The sequence below is a fragment of the Gopherus flavomarginatus genome, chromosome 2 (assembly GCF_025201925.1).
Source record: "Gopherus flavomarginatus isolate rGopFla2 chromosome 2, rGopFla2.mat.asm, whole genome shotgun sequence".
Classification (NCBI taxonomy): Eukaryota; Metazoa; Chordata; order Testudines; family Testudinidae; genus Gopherus; species Gopherus flavomarginatus.
In genome coordinates, this window is record NC_066618.1 from 204,382,259 (window position 1) to 204,403,620 (window position 21,362).

General features: G+C 38.2%; 1 protein-coding gene and 1 long non-coding RNA gene across 2 annotated transcripts in view; both read right to left on the reverse strand.

Annotated features, from left to right (window-relative positions):
• Window positions 1–21,362, reverse strand: part of LOC127044264 (uncharacterized) — a 794,940-nt gene that overhangs the window by 585,753 nt on the left and 187,825 nt on the right. The gene's annotated exons all lie outside the window — the stretch shown is intronic.
• Window positions 1–21,362, reverse strand: part of CDH7 (cadherin 7) — a 93,484-nt gene that overhangs the window by 4,342 nt on the left and 67,780 nt on the right. Inside the window, exons 6-10 of the mRNA XM_050938815.1 lie at window positions 17,033–17,286; window positions 12,134–12,270; window positions 10,997–11,118; window positions 8,657–8,774; window positions 5,447–5,698 (exon numbers count right to left, since the gene is read on the reverse strand). Coding sequence (XP_050794772.1) covers window positions 5,447–5,698; window positions 8,657–8,774; window positions 10,997–11,118; window positions 12,134–12,270; window positions 17,033–17,286 — 883 coding nt within the window. The remainder of the gene's footprint in view (window positions 1–5,446; window positions 5,699–8,656; window positions 8,775–10,996; window positions 11,119–12,133; window positions 12,271–17,032; window positions 17,287–21,362) is intronic.

Below are 21,362 nucleotides of genomic sequence, written 5' to 3' on the forward strand. Positions count from 1 at the left end.
ACATTATTTTTCATGTAGTAGCTACAGGGCATGCATCTAATGATCCATCTATTAGCAGATGCCTTGTGATTGTGAATTATTGCTGCACCAGCCTATATTTTTTGCATGACATCTACTGGCACAAGAAAGACATACATTACTTTAAGGCTGCACTGGTTTGATGAACACTATTCTGAGTCACATTTACATCAGTTTGAAATATTAGGAGTTTGACCTTTAAAAGGGATTTGAGTCATTTCCAAACATTTTTGTGTTAGCAAAATATATGTTTTGTTGTAAATTACGGTCTGGTGAACATAATATGTACACTCCCTCTCTCCCTATACACGTATATATATATATATATATATATATATATATATATATATATATATATATATATATATCCTAGACACAATGGTTAAATTTCACTCATAACAGGTTTTCTTACTAAAAGTGATATTTTTAAATGAAAGACAAATTATGTCACTATCAGTGATAAATTTGTGATTTAATTTAAGATCACTATAGACAGAACTAAGGGTTTTCTCCATCTTTTAGTTCTTCTTTTATATTTTTTACCATGTCAGTGTGACAATTTTTATTGCCATGTAACAAGCACCTAATCACTTCTTTTACTCAAGTGTAAATGTGTTTTCACCCTCCTGTCATGCTGAGCAGACTTCATTTTAAGATTTAAATACCTGTTAATAAGTGAAAAATATGAAACTTAGTAGATATGCCTGCCTAGAGGTACAATAAAAATCAAGATAAAATGAATGTTTTATGTAGTATGCCTTGTACATCCCACTCTTGCTTGAAGCCAAGAAAAATATGAAGTCTTTCAAAAGGTTAAACATTTTAGCATTTAGATGGCTTTAAAAGATTATTAATTTCTAACTACTTCAGCAGCCATGAACAATAATGTTTAACCTCTAAATGAACAAAGCCTTAGCTGCATTGCAGGGACTGTGGAGATTATTACAGGCCAAAACCAAACATCTGTGGTACCTAAAGCAAGCACGTCTGATTTAAAACGTAGTCTATTTCCCATTATGGCCTCTTTCCTTTCCCATGTTCATCACAGAACCAGTGATCAAGTGGTAAAGTGTGCCTGACTGACTAGAAAAGCTAATTTTATAGATTGTACAGTGGAAATAAAAGTACAGTACAAGCATTAGGTATGGATATTAACACTAAACAACCACACAGACAATAACATCACTGGTTGTTATATTTAATAAGCAAAGCAGCTAATACCAATTGTTACAAACAACTAAACCATGAATAACCAGAACAAATAATGGCTGGGACTACACTTGTATTTTGTATCAATTCAACTAGCTTGGTAGAAAAAAGCCATTGAGTTAAATCATTACAATGCCCTTATGTGGATGCAATTATACAGATATAAATATATTTATATCAGCACAGCTTGTTTGGGTACATTTTGTCAAAATCAGCTATGCTGATAATTGACACCTTTCTGTCACTGCAACCATAGTAAGGGTTATAACCATTTACCTTAATCTGTTTCTGAACAAATATATTTCAGTCAGTGGAAAAACTGTGCGTAGACCAGTCCCAAGTATATTCCTTTGTAAGTCAGTGCCTCTCAAAGCCATTGTGAAATGTGTGTAAATTTGAAGTTCTCACTTACCTTAGTAGGCTGTCACCTAGCATGTCTCCCTGTCTCTGTTTTTGTTCTAGACTTTCATTTTGTACTGAAGACAATTGCTGTATCATTGTAAAGATGTAGTAATAGCCAACAGACAACCCGGAAGAGAGGACCACAAACAGGGCTATAAAGAATGGCATGCAGCTAATACCCATTGTCATACAATAGTCCCTTAAGCATGTTCTCTAATATAGCAATAAACCACACCAGGCTTTGAATTAGTTGAATTGGTTCATGCCTTGAATGTGTTATGAATCGTGAAGGTAAAGGCTGGATATCTCAGCCATCTAAGAAATGCCTCAGTAGCATTCTAATTCATATACTCCTATGGCTAGTGCAATCAGATAGCTCTTGTGGTTAAAGTAGATTGGGACTAGGAGATCTGTTCCCAGATCTGCACAGGTTTTCTGAGTGACCTTGAGTAAATCAACCTGGCTTAAATTTTCAAAAGTGACTGGTAATGTTGTATGCCCAATTTGAGAGATCTTAGCAGGGGATGATTTTCAGAGAGCAGGTTCTTAGCACTAATCAGTCCCCCTTCAAGGTATCTCAGGTCGGGTATCCCAATATTGACTCACCCCAAAACACCATTTACTTAAAAAAATATAGGCCATAATCTCTTCATGAGTCAGTTTCACATCCTGTGTCCATCTTATCTATTTAGAATATAAGCTCTTTAGGACAGGGACTGTTTCTTACTATGTATTTGTACCAAAATTGCACAAAGAGTCACATATCTCATTAGGACCCATGCATGGTACAATAATATTAACAATCAATAAACAATTTGTATCTAATTTTATTTTATTTTTAAATCTACTTTTGGAAGTTTAATCATATTATTATATAATATAGCACATAGCAGTGTATATAATGAGGTACAAATACCTTTTTTTTTGTATATGGGTTAGGAAAATGGGTGCTGATGGTGGATTACCATTTCAAGTATGGAAGCTAAAAGTAGGAAAAGCACATTACTAACCAGACTCTGATTCTACTGCACTGCTGTTTCAACGTAATGGAAATTCCTGAGCTCTGGAAATAAGTTATGTGTAACTTTATGTACAAATAGTTCTTTTTGTGAGCTTTTACATATACATATTAAGTGCTTATTATAAAAACAATTATTATTGCATCTGTGAGATGTTAACTGAAAAATAAATTACACTGAATGAAATTACCATATAATTTTCAAAGGAGTTAAAGATTTCCTCTCTTATTTCTTAAAAGAATTATGTACAGTATAAAGTGAATGACACCCAGCATGGCACTTTTCATATGCTCTTCGAAGCATAAATTACAGCCATGTTTTTGTTGAAAACAACAGCTCTGCTGCAGAGTTGATACTGTGCAGCTTTTCTAAGTAATTGATTGACTATTGGAACTTTCTTGTGGAACACAGTTTAGAAATCAATCTTCATTAGTCAAACTAGAGGGAGAAAAGCTCGTCCCTTTGGCCCCTCCACTTTGAGGCTCCAACTCTGACATTCACACAGGACTACATCTTCAAAGCCAGCTGTTTAACATGTACCTGCAGCTTGCCATGTAAGTATCAAAATGTGACTTTGTAGGCAGAAAGTGGTAATGGGCTCAGCTATGCAAATATCCATTTGGACAAGCAAAAGTGAGCTTTGTGGGGATAGTCAGATGGCCAGTTTTGAAACCCCACAAAATGCAGTTACTGCCAATTCTTTTGACACCTAACATCAACAGCCAGGCAGCCAGCAGCCATGTCCTTCATATGCTGCAGAACAAATTATTTAGATAATATGTTCTGAGATTCTCTCCTCTTCTCTTTGCCAGTGCTTATGAACAGTCTCCAAGGGATGAGAAGGAGCACTGTGGTGCCACAAGTTATCTGCTGCATTCCAACCCCGTTGCACTGAAGAGAATAAACAAGTTACTACCTGGCAACTTGACAACTAACAAGTTGGGTCTCTGTTGAATGATTTCCCTAAGAAACACTGTCTCCTGTTTAAGAAACACACACACACAACAATCCTGTACACCATGAAATATTTTTTACAGGTCTTTGAAAATAACTGTCTCATTTATTTATATGCCAGAAATGATGGTATGTCAGTGTTGGGTGAAATGGCTTTCTATGAGTACAGAAATTGTATTTCTGTAAAGTACTTTGAGACAGATCCCAAATTGTGCAAACTTGTATTACTCTGTCAACTTCAACCAAGCAATGCCAATTTATACCAGATAAGGATCTGGCCCTTAGTCACTGATCCAAGTGTGCAAATATGGGAGGGCATGTGTTCAGGAACTTTCTTTAGTCATGCTGATGATCAGGGCAGTAATAATTTTTTCCATATGGCTCAATTCCATTTTTAACCTTATTAACCTTACATACTGTTCTTAAGTATTGACCAAGCAATTTAAGTACAGCAAAATAAGTAAAGAACAAACTTGAAAGGCTCCCTGCTTTGTCTGTCACAGGCTTAAAACACCAGAAACAAGAAACACTGCAACCTGTGTACAACCACTGTGTAAATTGATTTGGTTCTCCATACTGTTGTTGTTTTATTGTTCCGTTAACAGTGATCCAGGCAGTCTCTGCCTGTTAGTTTTGAGCCTGTCTGGGCAGTCCAGAGTACCAGAAGATATGATGTCTCAGGGAGGCACAAGGCATTCTTTGGGGAGGTGTGGCCTGCTCTCCACCAATGCATCAAATTAACTATGCAGGCTCCTGCAGGGAAGGAGAGGCAATAGACTTCACTTAGAGACTTCAAAGTAGCCAACACCAGGAAGGGCACTGGATCCAATTGTTGTACACACAGTGGAGGAAACTACAGTAAAAGCCTATTGATTGGAAACAGCTAAACTGATTCTGTATTTTAGCTACCTCTGCGGCTACGATACTAAACTGTGGACATTACAATCTCCCTACGCCTTTTGGGATAAAACGCTCACCAAGAATATTCATACAAACCTTGATCCAGCAAAGCACTTAAATATGTGCTCAGCTGGGGCCTCAAGAACACTGGGACTGCACCAGAATCTTGCACTGGGTGTGAAAAGATTAGGGAAGTTCCTTAGTTTCCCTTTCTATTCCACAACCTTGAGTTTTTAACACTGTCACTGCCTAGTCAATTTCACTTCAGTCTCCACAGGGAAGTGAGAAATCCTGATACAACTAAGCTTCTAGTGTGATTTCACAATTTCAAAATCAGTTTTTCTCCCTCTTATCAAGTTTCAGTTTTGCCACGGAATGTAAAGTGCAACTGTGCTAACAGCTGCAGGTATAACAAAAGGACAGTGTGCAAATGCTATTCAATTAAATATACTAATTCTCATCAAGAAATTAATTTGTGACATTTGCTATATGTCTTTTGCTCTTTGCAAATCAATAAATATTACAAATGAGTATCTTTACAATAAACAAATTATTGCTTATAAATATGCATATTATATATTCAGTAAGTAATGTGAATGCTACCAGCTATATTATGTTCAACGAGAGAGAGATTTCCATAAATCCATTTTTTCACCTGCAATGTCTATCTATAACTATTGTATTAGATGCAACTGATAATATTCCTTCTACCAGTACTTTCTGGCAGATTACCTTTGACATTATTTACCCAAATGTGAATAGCCAAACTAAATGGCTTTGTGTGGCTCATTTTATCAAATGCCTCTGTTGCTGGATTACTAGCTTTTTTTACCTAAAGAAAACTGAAGATATAAAGAATAAACAAAGTGTGTGTGTGTGTGGGGGGGTTGTTTGTTGTTACTACTGTACTTTGTGTGTAAATGAACAAAACACCAAGGACATACCTAATAATGTCAGTACACAAGCAAGTATTGCTATAAGTGCGCCAGTGCTAAGTCCTGCAGGCAAGATGTATGCTTCTGCATTGCATGTTTGGGCTATGCCGTCGGCATCACAGTCACACACTCTGATAGTGAGGGTATTGGTGCTACTAAGTGAAGGTGAGCCACTGTCCACAATGAATATTGGCAAATAGAAAACAGACTGTTCCTGCCTCCGGAATCCATTTCTCCTGGTTAGCACAGATGCGGTGTTGTCTACAGGAAGAAAAAGACAAGTGTAAGAAACTCTGAATTTTTAGAGGAATAGTCCACAGGTAAAAATGCATTTTTTTTCTGATGGACTTTAAGTTTTATATTATTTTATTAACTTCTATTTCCTGGTCATCCACCATAAGGAGCTGCAATGATATGATCTGCTTGAGGTTCTAGTTCTAGCTCATGCAAACACCATTAAGGCCTATATTTACCAGTAAAACTTATGCTGGAATTGTGGAGACCTATAAACTTTAGTCACACTTGCAGTGCCACATTCACAAAGCAAAATCCCAGAACGGGTGGGACACTGTAAATGAGATGAAAAAGTTTGCGCTTCACTTGTTACTTTAGGTAGCTATACGGTGTATCAACACACATTTCACTTCTAATTTTACAGGCTCTGTTTCCCCACCCTAAATGTGCATTGATATTAATGGAAGTTAGATTTTAGATAGGAAGAGGAGACAAGGAGAATAAGCCTCTGAAATCCACATTGTCACAGCTTGGGTCACTGTGCATGACTACCATAGGCACACCCCCCCACAAAAAACAAACAAAAAAAGATGGCAACCACATACACAAACACATATTTGTGTGTGCAAATGCACAATTAGGTAATAGCACATCTAATTATTTGTCTGCATGCACAAAGACCCATTACTGTACACAAATAATGCAAGAATCTGCATGTATAATGGGAGTCTGCACTTTTTTCAGGCTTACTCGGTGTACAGGAGTTTAAAACTGATCTAGAAATGACAATTAGTTTATATATTCAAGGTTACAAGTGAACTCCTCAAAATGGTGTACCGAGTAGCTTAAAGACATATGCAATGGAATCAATCACTTCAAAATCCATAATCACATCTCAGGTATCTTTCATAAGAAAATAAAAAGCTATATAGCCTCTAGTGACAATAAAATAGTAGAATAGCTGAGATTTAATTAACAGCTCACAAGCACTCAAAGATAGGTTTTTAAAACTTAATTAAGCTGCTCAAATAGATATGGCGGTCACAACTGATCTGTAATGTTTAGTACTACGTTTTAAAAGATATAAATAATAATTTTTCCTCCTGAATAAAGACAGTGAGAAATGACTATTTGCTGACGGTTCCTGACTGCACTCAACAAATAAATGGGTAATAAAGAATCAAACCTGTATATTTGGCAGGTATTTAAATTTTAAAAAATTTTTTATTAAACGTGTTCTAAAATATATTAAAACAACTGAATAGCATATTAGTGACTTGTTTTGTGACTTTTTCTTTTTCTTCCCCATTTTAAAGTTTCAGTAGTTCAGAATAACACATAATTAATTTACTTTTCCTAATAAACAACAAAATGAACACTTTGTGATCAGTAAATACTTGTACCCATGCTTAACTGTTCCACTGAATTCAACAAGGCCACCAACATACTTAAACTTAAGCATATGCTTAAGTGCTTTGCTGAATTGGAGCTTAAAGGCCCAGATGTTCCAAGAGTGATGCACAAAAGTGTGTGTGTTTGTGCAAATCCTGACATGCAGGTATTATTGTCCCTCTGTGGTACATATGAAAAAGTACATATACACTTTTGCCCACACCCATTAGAAAATATGAGCAATTATTTCTGAGCACCCAAGTCTGGTAAGTACAAAGTTAGATAATCAAAAAGGGACAACTTCTGCCCTTACACCTCTATTGACTTTATTGCTGTGGCATGGGGTGTATTGATCTAGATTGTATGTTCTCTGGGGAAGAGAGTGTATTTTTACAATATTATGGCACTTAGCACAATGTGTCCCAGAATTCTGCCTAGAATCTCAGAGGGCTAATGTATTCTAAGTAATAATATTAATAATAATAATAAATGCATTCAAGTCTTTAGGTCATGATCTAGAAAATCACTTCAGCATATGCTTACTTGACTTCACTATTATTGTTAATATAAGTAAAGTTTAGCACATTGGAGAAACAAACTGTGGACAGCTGAATAAAGTTCTTTATCAACAGACTGATTTTTTGTATTGTGGTCCAGGAAAGACACTTCATTTCATTTTATATTTAGTTTGTATTCTTATTTTTATTCAGGACAAAAGGTGAATCAAAGTGTGGATACAGTTTGAAAAATAGTCCATACCAATAGTGCTTTTTCACTCAACATGTGTTTAATCATTTATTTTATTAACAAGAGCAAGTTTTTTACTCCATTTCACATTGCAGAGCAAATAGAGCAATGCAGCAGTGAGATGGCTATTTTATTCTATTTGCTTCAACTATTAGCTAAGCAGACTGACAATGTCCAGCTGCCATACATATACAGCAACTAATGAGAACGCCAATTAGGAGTGTGTTCTCATCTATTTTCAGTGGAAATGTGATGTCAATGATGGTCCTTTGTGTAGATCTTCAGGGAAATACAGTCCTAGACAGTATGTGTAAATATTGTAGGCAGCCTAAAAATTGAGCACTCAGCCTTCTCCTCTAAAAACATCATTCAGTTGCTGAAAAGGTGGAGGGTTTTTTTTCCAAGGAATTTTCATTTTGCCATGTCTTTGGGGCTCATTTCTTTATGCCCTGAGTTATATTAATAAAACATGAGGCCCAGGACATTTTTCAGTCACTGCTCCCAAAGTAATATCTAATTTGGATAAAGACCTAGAATACAGAAAAAAAGTGAAAAAAGGCACTTGGAAAAAAAAAAGATTTGAAGCCCCGCGGTTTAGCTCAAGGCTCAAAATGATTTAAGTAACAGTTTTTTCCTCTTGACAGATAATCTCTAGATAAAAGCTATTTTGCAGGGCTGATTGCTCTTAATTAATGTCCTCACTGGCAGGTAAGTTTACCCAAATGATAATCACCATGTGTCTGAAAATAGGGTGGTGGTCACCAAAGGCACCTAAGTCAGTGCTCACCAAAGGCACCTACTAAGTCAGTGCTCACCTACGGCACCCAACCACATTTATATTTTTACCTTTGTTGTCTTGCAGAGTAAAGTTGTGGTTATTTGCTGCTTCTGCTGTCAAACTGAAGTAGAACTGGTGACCGCTGGGTGGATCATCTTTATCAACAGCACTGATTTTCTGGATCACCTGAAACGAGAGAGTTAGTTTGAAGTTACATTGGGTTTTATATTTTATATAATACAAAGAAGTAATACACACATGCCTTATACATACAGTGCTCATGGTCAAGTGATAAATTGCATTTGTCATGCACCTTCAGCCACCTGACTTGCATTCTGCCCCCTAACACCTTGTTCTAACATTTCAACCTCGTAAGCAATTTTAGACACCATTAACTTTCGTCTCCCATCTCCCCACTGAAAATGGTGCAAGATAAATACTTTTCCTTTCCTTCCTCTACCCCAAACTGCACTGGCCTGAGGCATTATGTGGCCAATATTCATCCAGTGACAGGTTAAGATCTACTACATCACCACTCATTAAGGCTAGGAATAAGAGTTTTATAGTGTTGGAAAGGGGACACCTTATGTGTGAAAATAACAGTGGATATAATCTAGCACTAGAGAAAGAGAGACAAGCCTCTCACAGTTATTTGTGGGTGCAATTAATGCCACATTGTGTCTGCAAACCACAGGTGTAAAAGTAAAAGCCAGATTTTAGAGTTAATTTAGGATGAGTAAAACAGAATTGAGTATTAACTTAATCAAAATATTCTGAAACATGACAAACCATACAAAATATAACAGACTAGACCAGGGATCGGCAAACTTTGGCACGCGGCCCGCCAGAGTAAGCACTCTGGTGGGTCGGGCTGGTTTGTTTACCTGCCGCGTCCGTAGGTTCAGCCGATCACAGCTCGCACTGGCTGCGATTCACCACTCCAGGCCAATGGGGACAGCGGGAAATGGCAGTCAGCACATCCCTTGCCTCACACTGCTTCCTGCATCCCCCATTGGCCTGGAGCGGTGAACCCCAGCCAGTGGGAGCCGTGATGGGCTGATCCTGCGGATGCGGCAGGTAAACAAACAGGCCTAGCCCACCAGGGTACTTACCCTGGCAAGCCGCGTGCCAAAGATTGCCAATCCCTGGACTAGATTTGGGCTGCGAAACATTTTGCTGACATTGACTGACGTCTGCAGGCCCGGCCCCCGGCAGCTCCCAGTGGCCGTGGTTCACTGTTCCCAGCCAATGGGAGCCAAAGGAAGTGGCAGGCCACAGGGATATGCTGGCCACTACTTCCTCCAGTGCCTATAGGATGGGAACAGTGAACCATGGACATTAGGAGCTGCAGGGGGGCGTGCCTGTGGATGGTCAATGTCAGCAAAATGTCTCATGACCCGCGATCAGATTATCTTGATAGGCTGCATGCGGCCCATGGTTGCCCACCACTGGACTAGATTCATGGCGTTGATGTTTATAATTTGTGAGTATGTGGTCATGAGTATCTGGACTAATTATTTAGAGCCAGGAACTGTGTGAGCAGATACTCATATGTAATTTGGTCAGTGCATCTTAATTCTCATGGCTTACAAGACCCACGCTGGGTTCAGTTCTAGGCTTCTTTTGAGCAAATGCGGCTAATTATGCTAATTTCTGTTGTAATTTTAAATTTTGTTGTAATTTTGAAAAATGGACAGAACAGTGATGTCTTTCATGAAAGAGGTGGAAGGCTGAGACTCTGGGAGATAGCACAGAGGTGGAAGTACTTCATGTAGAATAAAACTACTTCCAGTTTTCTAGGGGGTAAGAGGTTGGAGCAATGTGAATGGATCTCTTTGGGTCTGATTTTCAGAGGTACTTAGAACAAACAAATCCAGTTGAAGTCAATGTGTGCAAGGGGTGCTCAGAACCTCTGAAAGTCAGGCCTTGTGAGGGCAACCTTGTGCAAGTTCTAATACAAGAGAACTGTCATAGGGGATATTGTGGCCCTGAGACCCCTTTTTTCTAACTCAGCCAAACTTGTGCCACTCACATTTAAGTTTTAAGAGTGCTAGAGGATATAGGACTCAGTCATGTGAACTGCTGAGCACTCTTACTTCGTAGTGGGAATTAAGGGTGCTCATCCTTGCACAGAATCAAGCTCGCATAGCATCATTTTGCTATGCAAGGACATCTGGAGTTTTACACGGCTTGTGCACATCTAATTTTTATTTCTGCAGCTCTTTCACCGTAGCCAGTGTGGTGGAGTTTTTAGACTTTGTTTAATATTTGTTTATGCTGCGCAGCCATTCCAAAGTGTCGTTTGTATTGCAATAAGCTAACTGTCTTTTATCTTAAAGCTGGCATCATTTCAAAAGAAATTACTGTCTAACCAATGTGAATAAACATCTGGAAGTACTGATCTGCACCTGGCCAGGCTGAGCATTTTCACAGACAGTGGTCTCGTACTCCATGGCAAACTCGGGGGCATTATCATTGATGTCAAGGATAGTGATGGCCACATATCCTCTCCCAATCTGTGCTGGGTTCTCTGTGGAAAACAAACAAAGGCATAAACAAACACATAAAGAAAGACCCTTTACAAGTTCTTTTTTTTTTTTGATCAATATGCCTTTCATTTGCATTTTTTCTTGTGCACAAACCTGTCAAAATGAATTAAAATACTCCCTAGAAATATAATGAAAAATAAACTCTAGGGTAGAAATCTGGCCTTTTTTCTGACAATGGGAGTTTTGCCATTTACTTCAGTGGGATAGTATTTCACCGTAGGGGTCAAATTCAAATTCCAATGTATAAACCTCAGGAGCAAAAAGTCCCTGGGGTGATGGGAATAAGGTGACATAAAAACCCTGCCATCTCCTGTGGGCTCACAGCCAGTCAGCATAGTACCATTCACCTAGGATGGGGCATGATTTGAATGGATATGAGATGCATTTATTCAGTTAATTCCCCTCAGTAATTGAGGGGAGCCCATGACAGAATGTATGGCTTCCCTGTAACTGTGGGAAGCATAAAAAAGTACCATCTACCCACCCAAGTCAATCTCCTTGCAATTCCATTACTATTAAGAGTGAATCTAGCTCTAGGATTTAGCACTTTTACTTGCAGACATGGTGTAATTCATCTCAAATCTGAATTACATCCCCAAATTGAAGCAATCATGGATTTTAGCAATACGGACCTATACTTTCTACTGGTATACAGGACAATTGCTAATCTATGGCGAAAGGGGTATTGCACAGTAAACTGATAATCAGAGTTGAGAGGACATGTGTCTTAATAAATAAAACACCTGTCTGCAGTGAGACAGGCCTAAATGACTGCACAAAGTGTGAAGCAGAGCAGGTGTTAGGTATCTATCTATCTATCTATCTATCTATCTATCTATCTATCCCTTATTCATAACACAGTCCTCATCACAGTATGTATAATAAGATCTAAGATCTCAATTTTCATATTTTTATTCAATGCCATCAAGCAATTATTATAATTGAACCTGAAGCTTTTGTTTCTTCTATGTATAAAACCTTTAAATTGTAACTTACGACTCTCCATAGCCAAGACAGTGATGTTATGAACAGCATTAGTTTCTCTATCCAAAGACTTGGCAGTTGTAATGACTCCAGTGTTGGCATCAATATTGAAATATCTCTCCAGGTCTGTGTTTCGGTCGATTGAGTACCTAGGTGAAAGATTAAAGAAAACTTTTGATTTATGTTCAACTATAGTTTGTTAAAATGTTTCACTAATTTCTCACTAGATAAAAAGAGCACTCATTGTTTCCCTCTTTTTAGATGCTTTTTGTCCAATATCACTCAGGTTTCCTGGAAGAAACAAAGCTGTATATGCAGCCTCTCAATGCTACAAAGTGAACTCTGCTGAGAGATGCTGGCTGTGTTCCCATACACATTGCTTTCTTAAGTTAGGTTACAGATATTGCCTTCTTTTTTCTTACTTTCTTCCTTAAGGTAGCCATTCATTTATTCATGGAATAGCATATTCCTGAAGCCAACCTAATGTGAATGACAATCGGAAGCTTGCCACAGGGCTGTATCAAATTCATGCAGCTCCCAGCAGAGCTGGCACTGAGAGGAACAGAACTTCTGTCAGTAGTGGAAGAGCTCCTGTCTTCTCTGTGCGACAAGGCTGGGGAAAAAATGCATGGAGGAGTTCAGGGGATTACATGTTCAACTGCCAGCTCCTGGTGCTTTATTGTCATTAGACAAACACATTGAGTTTCTTGGCTTAACATATTGTTTGCTAGGAAGGGAGAGACAGCTCAGCAACAAACAGAAAACAATACAGAGGAAAGGGAGAACCTGTCCACTGTTTACTTTTTCTGTGTAAAAATGGGAGATGGGATTATGCAGGTTTAGGTTTGCTAACAATGACGCCTTGACATACCATTTTTATTTACTACTCAGTGTGAGTTAAAGAATCATCATCTTGTCAAATGTTAAAATTACTGTCATGACAATGCAACTACTTAACTTTTGGTATACAACTGATCAAACCTTTTAAAAATGTGGAAGGTCAAATTACAGTAGCTATCTCAAAGAGATCACTTGCCAGATATAATGAAAATATACCATTATGCATTTGTATTATATTGTACTATGCCAGTTAGTTCTGTGCTGTAGTACATTGCTTTCATTTGTCCCTTTAGATTGCAAGTTGTCTGGAGCAGAGACTTGTTATGCACTTGATGTTGCTTTACTATATAATATTATTGACTGAGGGTGCTACGTCAACAGAAGCACTAATGAAAACTTTTTGACTTCCATCATTTAGAACTTTCCCTCTCTCATCAGTAAACACTCCTTTTTATTTGATTGTTATTTCCTGTCTTTTCTATTTCAATTTTTCCTTTTCTCCATGCCAGAACTGCTGTTTATTTGGTTAGCAGTGCTCATCAACTGTTTCATGGCTGACATGTTATCCCTAGAGAGTATGCTGTACCTGTCACTTTTGCAATGCAGTCAGTCTTCCCCAGTAGCAGGGAGTCAGTCCCCTGCTAAACTCCAGGTTTTCCAGTTATTAAAACTATCACTAAGCAATCTGATGAGCCAAAGATTTACTGTTTTAAAAACAACGGATTACATAAATTGCAACACATATGTGTAGAACAAGAAGAAAAATGAATGTTCTATAAACATTCTGAAAAAGAGAGTAACATTTACTTACAAGTACTGCATCCATACTCAAATTCTAAAAATCTATTTCAATGTGATTTAATCTTTTAATTCCTGACTATCAGCTGTATTTGAAAATTAGTCAGGCAGGTCCTTTGTCAAAAATATTTCAAACCTCAATAATTCCTATTACCTTTTGAGATAACCCCTGCTTTTCTTACCGCATCCTCTATTTTTCTTAGACGTCAAGGTTTAGAAGTGTCTACTCTTATAAGCACACTATCCCACCCAAAATTTCAAGACATTTCCAGCCAATTCAGTTCTTTAGTCAAGATCAATTTTCCTTCTTGGAATATATATTGTTGAAATAATCATCTAAACTTACTAAATGGCTGTTTTATGCTCTTCCAATCCTGGTGAGTCTGATCCTTGATGTAAATTATAGCAGACTCAGGACAGATCTAATTTATATCAGAAGATTCTCATGGCGTGATTTTGTCACCCAGGGATTATGATGTCATTGGCACACCCTGGCTATTTCCATATTGTTTTCTTCAATCACACCCCCTCTGTGGAGCTGAGCTAATACCTGATTTTTTGGTTCACATGTAATTCTGAAAAGCTGAAAAAAAAATTGTTTCGGGACAAATGTTCAGAAAATTGAAATATCAAATAATAAAATTTAATTTTCATTGTGATCAGTATTTAAACATTTTTATTTAATTAATAAAATTAAAGGAAATTTCAAGAGGAAAACTCATTTTGAATCGAAAAATCAAAAAAAAGTTTTGTAAATGTTGAAACAAAATGTTTCAAAGAAAGGGTGGTGTTTGTTTTTACATAAGCAATCTGGTGAAACAAATGAACAAAGAAAAGGAGTACTTGTGGCACCTTAGAGACTAACAAATTAATTTGAGTATAAGCTGTCGTGGGCTACAGCCCACTTCATCGGATGCATGCAGTGGATAATACTGTATTTTCCACTGCATGCATCCAATGAAGTGGGCTGTAGCCCACGACAGCTTATGCTCAAATAAATTTGTTAGTCTCTAAGGTGTCACAAGTACTCTTGTTCTTTCTGAGGACACAGACTAACATGGCTGCTACTCTGAAAACTGAAATGAATAAGTGAACCATTTTGATATCACTGAATCTGCTTCTTTTTGCAGAAAAAAGTTTTATCTGAAAAATTTTGGTCTGATCTACCCTTGAGTCCTACACAACCTTGAGATGCCTGGAGAGATCATCAAGATGCCAGTTAAGCTAGTTTTATGGCTGCTTTGTGCTGCTGGAGTGGTGCAAATTGACAAAAGTGAGATCAAGAATTTGACTGTCACCTTTTTACAGGAAAAAAAGATTGCAGTGAGGATGGATTGTATATAGATGGAAGTTGGAACTAACACTAACCCTTGCAGTTCTGCTAAAACCAAATTTTATAAACCAGATGCTAACAACACTGCCAGAAAACACTGCCAAGGCAGAGAGAGCTTAGTGAAGATAAATTTCAGCCATAAATCCATGCCAACTCATCCATCTAGTACTTGTTTGTACATGTATTTTGAATTTGTTGCTAATCTATATTGAGGAAGAGAGAACACATATGTCACCTCTTTAAGTGAGATACATGCTTTATTTGTACATATTAGGGTTGCTGCATTGTAAATTACAGAGCCACAAGACAGTGACAAAATCACCTTTAATAAGTGTAAATAAAATTAGATAATAGAAAAGGTGAAATAATTAATTAGCACCATATAAGGTTTTCAGTGTGTATGCCAAATGAATAATATTAACAATAATAACATTTAGCAGCAACTTTCTCTTAAATAAATTGCCCTATTTTCCACGGACCTTGAATAGGTTAGAATTTCTGTGGGACAGAAATATTACATAAAACTGTTATTTATACTGTCTGTATCCTGTGGATATCATTCTGACATCTAGTATTAACACCTATACAGTACTTAGAAAATGAATTACAGTGATCTGGCTGTGTTTTAACTTATGTGATCATTTTCTGTCACTGTCCCTCTCTCCCCACACAACCACAAACATAAAATTCACTCTTTTTATATGAGGTTCCTTGTCATATGTTCATAATACTTGGATCCCAAGCATGATATTATGGAAGAATGGCAGATTCTCCACCTAACCATGCAAGGGAAATACCTGAAATAGATGTTTCATTCCCTCCTTCGTAGAAGGGGAATGTGATCACATCTTTCCCTGTGGTGATGGCAGATATTTGACCTCAATGAGACCAGTAAAAGGCACCCAGCCAATGTATCTGAGCCATCCTCTCTATCCTGTTTAGGACATCATTATACTTATTGTAACCCCCTGCTGAGTCTTCATCGCCTACATGCAACCAAATATGTTTCTTGACTCTGTCCATTTCTATGATACATGGACAATTCACACTGTGGTGATGATATGGAGAAATAGTTAAAATTGTTTGTGGAACCTCAGTTCCAAATTTCTAAACTACAATATTAAAATGTTTTTGTTTTTACTGTTACTCATATATATTACTGTAGGGCTTAGTTATAAGGTTCTTTTCACTTATAGGCTGCGAGTAGGAATTTCAGAAGCACCTCAGGCTGAAAATCAATAGGACTCATGCTCCTAAATTCTTTTAAAAATCCAACTCCTTATATATTTACAACCTTTATCTTAAAAATGATTTTTGCCTGGTAATTATACAGAGTGTGGGAAGTATACACATAATATATAATTAATTAATAATAATATTATAATAGAAAGAGTGAGCCTGAAGCAGTTGAATAATAAAGCTGAAATAATGCAAACACATATCTTTCAAACAAATAGATATAAAAATATAATTTGCTAAACAAATGAACCTCCAGTTTGTTCTTTGTGTGCATACAAATTCTACAACATACACATTATCAATGCATACAGAAAATGCATCACGTCTTTTTTGTACATAGTTTTCTCTGTAATAGGTTTGGCATAATTGATTTAATAGGGACATAAGCTATGGTTTGTAGATTCTTCCCAACCGCTGCTGGACTTGGATAATCAAGTGATTTTTTTGTTTCAGAATCCTGAATATACATATATTTTAAAGAGATTTAAATAAATTGTTTGATCAAAGCTACTGCAACAATGGAGACAAAATAAGCAAACTTTTCAAACAGCACAGACATATGCCGCAAGGGAAAAAACTAAATAATCCCTTCTGGTACAAATGAATAATCCTGCAATATAGTGGACAAAATGACATGAAAGGACAACATACATACATATGTACGTATGTACTTACATACATAAACAAAGCCTTATAATTACCTAACAGGGCTGTTCGAGACATCGGGGTCATGGGCTGCAACTGTTCCAATGATGGTGCCAACCTTTGCTGCTTCAGACACTACCATGGAATACAAACGGGAGGTAAATACAGGGGGCTCATCCACATCCTCCACAATTATCTTCACTGTTGTCATATCGCTAAAGGGTCCCAGGCTTTGAAAGTGAGAGTCAACATGCTTATTTGCTGCTTCTATCCTCAGTGTATAGCTTGTTTTAGCTTCGAAATCCAGCTCCTAGAAAGAGAAAGTTATTTTGAAATTTAATTACTAATTAAAGAGATGGTGCAGCAAAGCTCTTTCATTTACAAATGTCAGTATGTACATAAAGAACTTTGCCCCTGGTATTCAGGCAGCATTTTTGACTGGCAGATCATAGAAAACTACTGATTTTTACCATTTAGCTTGCCACTATTTGCAGTAACTCCTTTCATCTAATCCAAGATATTTTGATTGACTCCAAGGCTGCCAATTAAATGCTAAAGTTATTTTCCATCAGTGCATTAATTTAGTATTTATAAAACAATATGCAACTGCCAAGGGAAAGAGCAAAAATTCAACAGGAGAAGCCAGTGCTGCTTAACCAAAATGGAGTGAGAGTACAAGCCGAAAAGCAAAACTTTACCATGTGGTTTTAATGAATCCTTGTTGTAGCATATAAAGGCAAATGAGATGTATTGTCTGAAGGGGATTTTCAAAAATGCCCGGTATTGGCCTAACTCTGCTCCTACTGAAGCTGATGGCTAGTGATGATTATTTTTGAAAATCCCTCTCTACAGATGAAATCCCCTTGGTTTCCCAGGGCCAGAATTTCACCCAATGTTTTTAATGTGTGTGAATCCTTCATTTTGTATTATGAATATTTACCATTAATATAATATCACCTTATAATTTCCTTTTTACTGCACTATGTAGGGCTACATGTTTGGCAGAGGGGTTACTCATTAGAAATTCACATTTAAAAGACTACAACAGTTGGACGGAATTTTGAGACAGTGTTAGAAAGATACTGACCAATGGGATTGTCCAAATGCAGAAGCAGTTTGGATACAATGCACTGCAGCAAATCAGCATCACACTGCATTGTCTGCATCATAGCATATTGCATCTGGATGTAGTACAGAGAACATTTGATCTAGACTATTTATCAAACAGTCTATGCAAAAGTTGCTTCGCTTGGTTTTGCCTCATTAATATCCACTATATAAATATATTTTTGCAGACAATTAATACTATATTAGAAGTCAATAAGAAACACACAGTACTCAATATTCCAGACCCAATAATCTTTTCTAGAACAGAAGGGTATGATTTGGAAAGTAGCCCCCTTGAAACTAGAGGACAAATTTTACTGATGTTGATATGACATCCTGCTGCAATAGAAGTCCCTGAAAGAAAGAAGTGAATTAATATCAGGGATATGCCCATACTCTACAATGTAATGTCTCTGGCTACCATGAAGGTCTAAACCTGATGAAGTCAGGATGCACTGAGTGCCTAGCTACCTAGCTACCTTCTACATTGCAGAAGTATTCATTTATAGAAAACAATGAAGGGACTGAAGCCTTGCTAAGTCTGCAGTTAGGTTAATCAGCTACACTTTCAAACTATGTTAATGAGACTATAAAATACTTACAGAAAATTGGTTTGATTGTACAGATACTGAAAAAAATTGTTAGCATCTGAAATGCCCTGCCACAATAATCTGCTGTTTTCTGCAAAACATTTTTATACACACTTGGAGGAACAGTGTTTATGGGAATTATTAGCCAAATCAGAACCAAAACACAAATTGCTAACCTGCATACACTATGGGCCAAGCTCTCCTCTCAGTTACACTGATACAGATAGATATATATATATCTCCAAAGTAAGTCCATCAAAATCAATGATGTTTACATTAATTTTGCTGTACAACCTGTAACAGTGTATTACCTGCATAAATAAGAGAAGAATTTGGCTCATTGTGTTCAAAAGAAGCTGAACTTTTCTAAACCCCACTTGGAAGTTCACTGCTTTGCTGAAGAGGGATGGTCTTAACGTGTGCTTTAAGTTATGCACTTAAAGAACTGGTAGGAGAAGTAGAATTGGGTGGCAACCTGGGCAGCAGTGACAATGGGATGGTCGAGTTCAGGATCCTCACAAAAGGAAAAAAGGAGAGCAGCAGAATAAGGACCCTGGACTTCAGAAAAGCAGACTTTGACTCCCTCAGGAAACTGATGGGCAGGATCCCTTGGGAGGCTAATATGAGGGGGAAAGGAGTCAAGGACAGATGGCTCTATTTTAAAGAAGCCTTATTGAGGGTCCAGGAACAAATCACCCTGATGTGGAGAAAGAATAGCAAATATGGCTTAAACATAAAAAAGAAGCTTACAAGAAGTGGAAATTTGGTCAGATGACTAGGGAGGAGTATAAAAATATTGCTCGAGCATGCAGGGATGTAATCAGGAAGGCCAAAGCCCAAATGGAGTTGCAGCTAGCAAGAGATGTTACAAGAAGAAGGTCAGGAAAAGTGTGGGACCCTTACTGAATGGGGGAAGCAATCTAGTGACAGATGATGTGGAAAAGCTGAAGTAGACAATGCTTTTCTTGCCTCGGTCTTCACAGACAAGGTCAGCTCCCAAACTGTTGCACTGGGCAGCACAGTATGGGGAGGAGGTGAGCAGTCCTCAGCCAGGGCCGGCTTCAAGTTTTTTGCCACCCCAAGCAAAAAAATTTTCTCGCGTCCCCCTGGCCCTGCCCCAACTCCGCCCCTCCCCCAGGCGTGCTGCATTTACCCTTCTATCCCTCCCTCCCAGGCTTGTCTGGGAGGGAGAGGGAAGAAGTGGAGCGGCGGTGCGCTCGGGGGAGGAGGTGGAGGTGAGCTGGGAGGGGAGCGGTTGGCTAAGCTGCAGTTCTGCAGAAAAGGGCCTGGGGATTACAGTGGATGAGAAGCTGGATATGAGTCAACGGTGTGCCCTTGTTGCCAAGAAGACTAACAGCATTGGGCTGCATTACTAGGAGCATTACCAGCAGATCGAGGGAAGTCATTAATCCCCTTTATTCGGCACTGGTGAAGCCACATCTGGAATATTGCGCCCAGTTTTCGGCCCCGCACTACAGAAAGGATGTGGACATATTGGAGAAAGTCCAGCGGAGAGCAATGGAAATTATTAGGGGGCTAGGGCACATGACTTATGAGGAGAGGCTGAGCGAACTGGGCTTATTTAATCTGCAGAAGAGAAGAGTGAGGCAGGATTTGATAGCAGCCTTCAACTAGCTGAAAGGGGGGTTCCAAAAAGGATGGAGCTGGCTGTACTCAATGGAGGCAGATGACAGAACAAGGAGCAATTGTCTCAAGTTGCAGTGGGAGAGGTCTAGGTTGGATATTAGGGAAACTATTCCACTAGGAGGGTTACCTAGGGAGGTGGTGGAACCTCCTTAGAGTTTTTTAAGGCCCAGCTTGACAAAGGCCTGGTTGGGATGATTTAATTGGGATTGGTCCTGCTTTGAGCAGGGGATTGGAGTAGATGACCTCCTGAGGTCTCTTCCAACCCTAATCATCTATGATTCCATGATTCTATGTTTAATGATTTGGGCCTAAAGCATTCAAAAATCATGTCCAAGACAGTCATTCTGAGCAGTTCAAGTATTAAAATAAAGCAGATTCTCTTGATCTACTGTAATTTTGATATATGAGTGGACTATTTTTTAAATTTTTATTACAGAAACAAATACAGTTAGTTTGAATTTCAACCTCTATTTGGTTTTACATCTGAAATACAACAATCTGAGAAACCCACTTCAATCAGCCATTAAGTATCAGTATGCATGGTGCTAGCAGGGCCGGCTCCAGGCACCGGTGAAGAAGCAGGTGCTTGGGGTGGCCAATGGGAAGTGGAGGCACCTCCGGGTCTTCAGCGGCAGTTTGGCAGCAGCTCCCTCAGCCGCTCTTGGACCAAAGGACCCTCCCCCGAATTGCAGCTGAGGAATTAAGCAGCATGGTTGAGCTACCACCAAAGGGCCGCCGATCGCTGCTTTTTTTCTTTTCCTTCACCTCTTGGGGTGACAAAGAAGCCTGAGCCGGCCCTGGGTGCTAGCATGGTGTAGCCTGGCAGGAATTGTGGTATGTATAGTATCTAAGAGATGTTACAGAAATGGCAATGAAGCAATTGATATGATATGCTGTGCATCAGGCTTACAGAGAGAACAAGAAACCTGCAATGTGTTAAGGCTATTCTTATTTTCTAGCGCAACTACCCATACAAGTGAAATAAATTAGGTTCCAAACAATGTCATAGAGAGGAGGGAAAAATATTAAAGATGAAAAGATG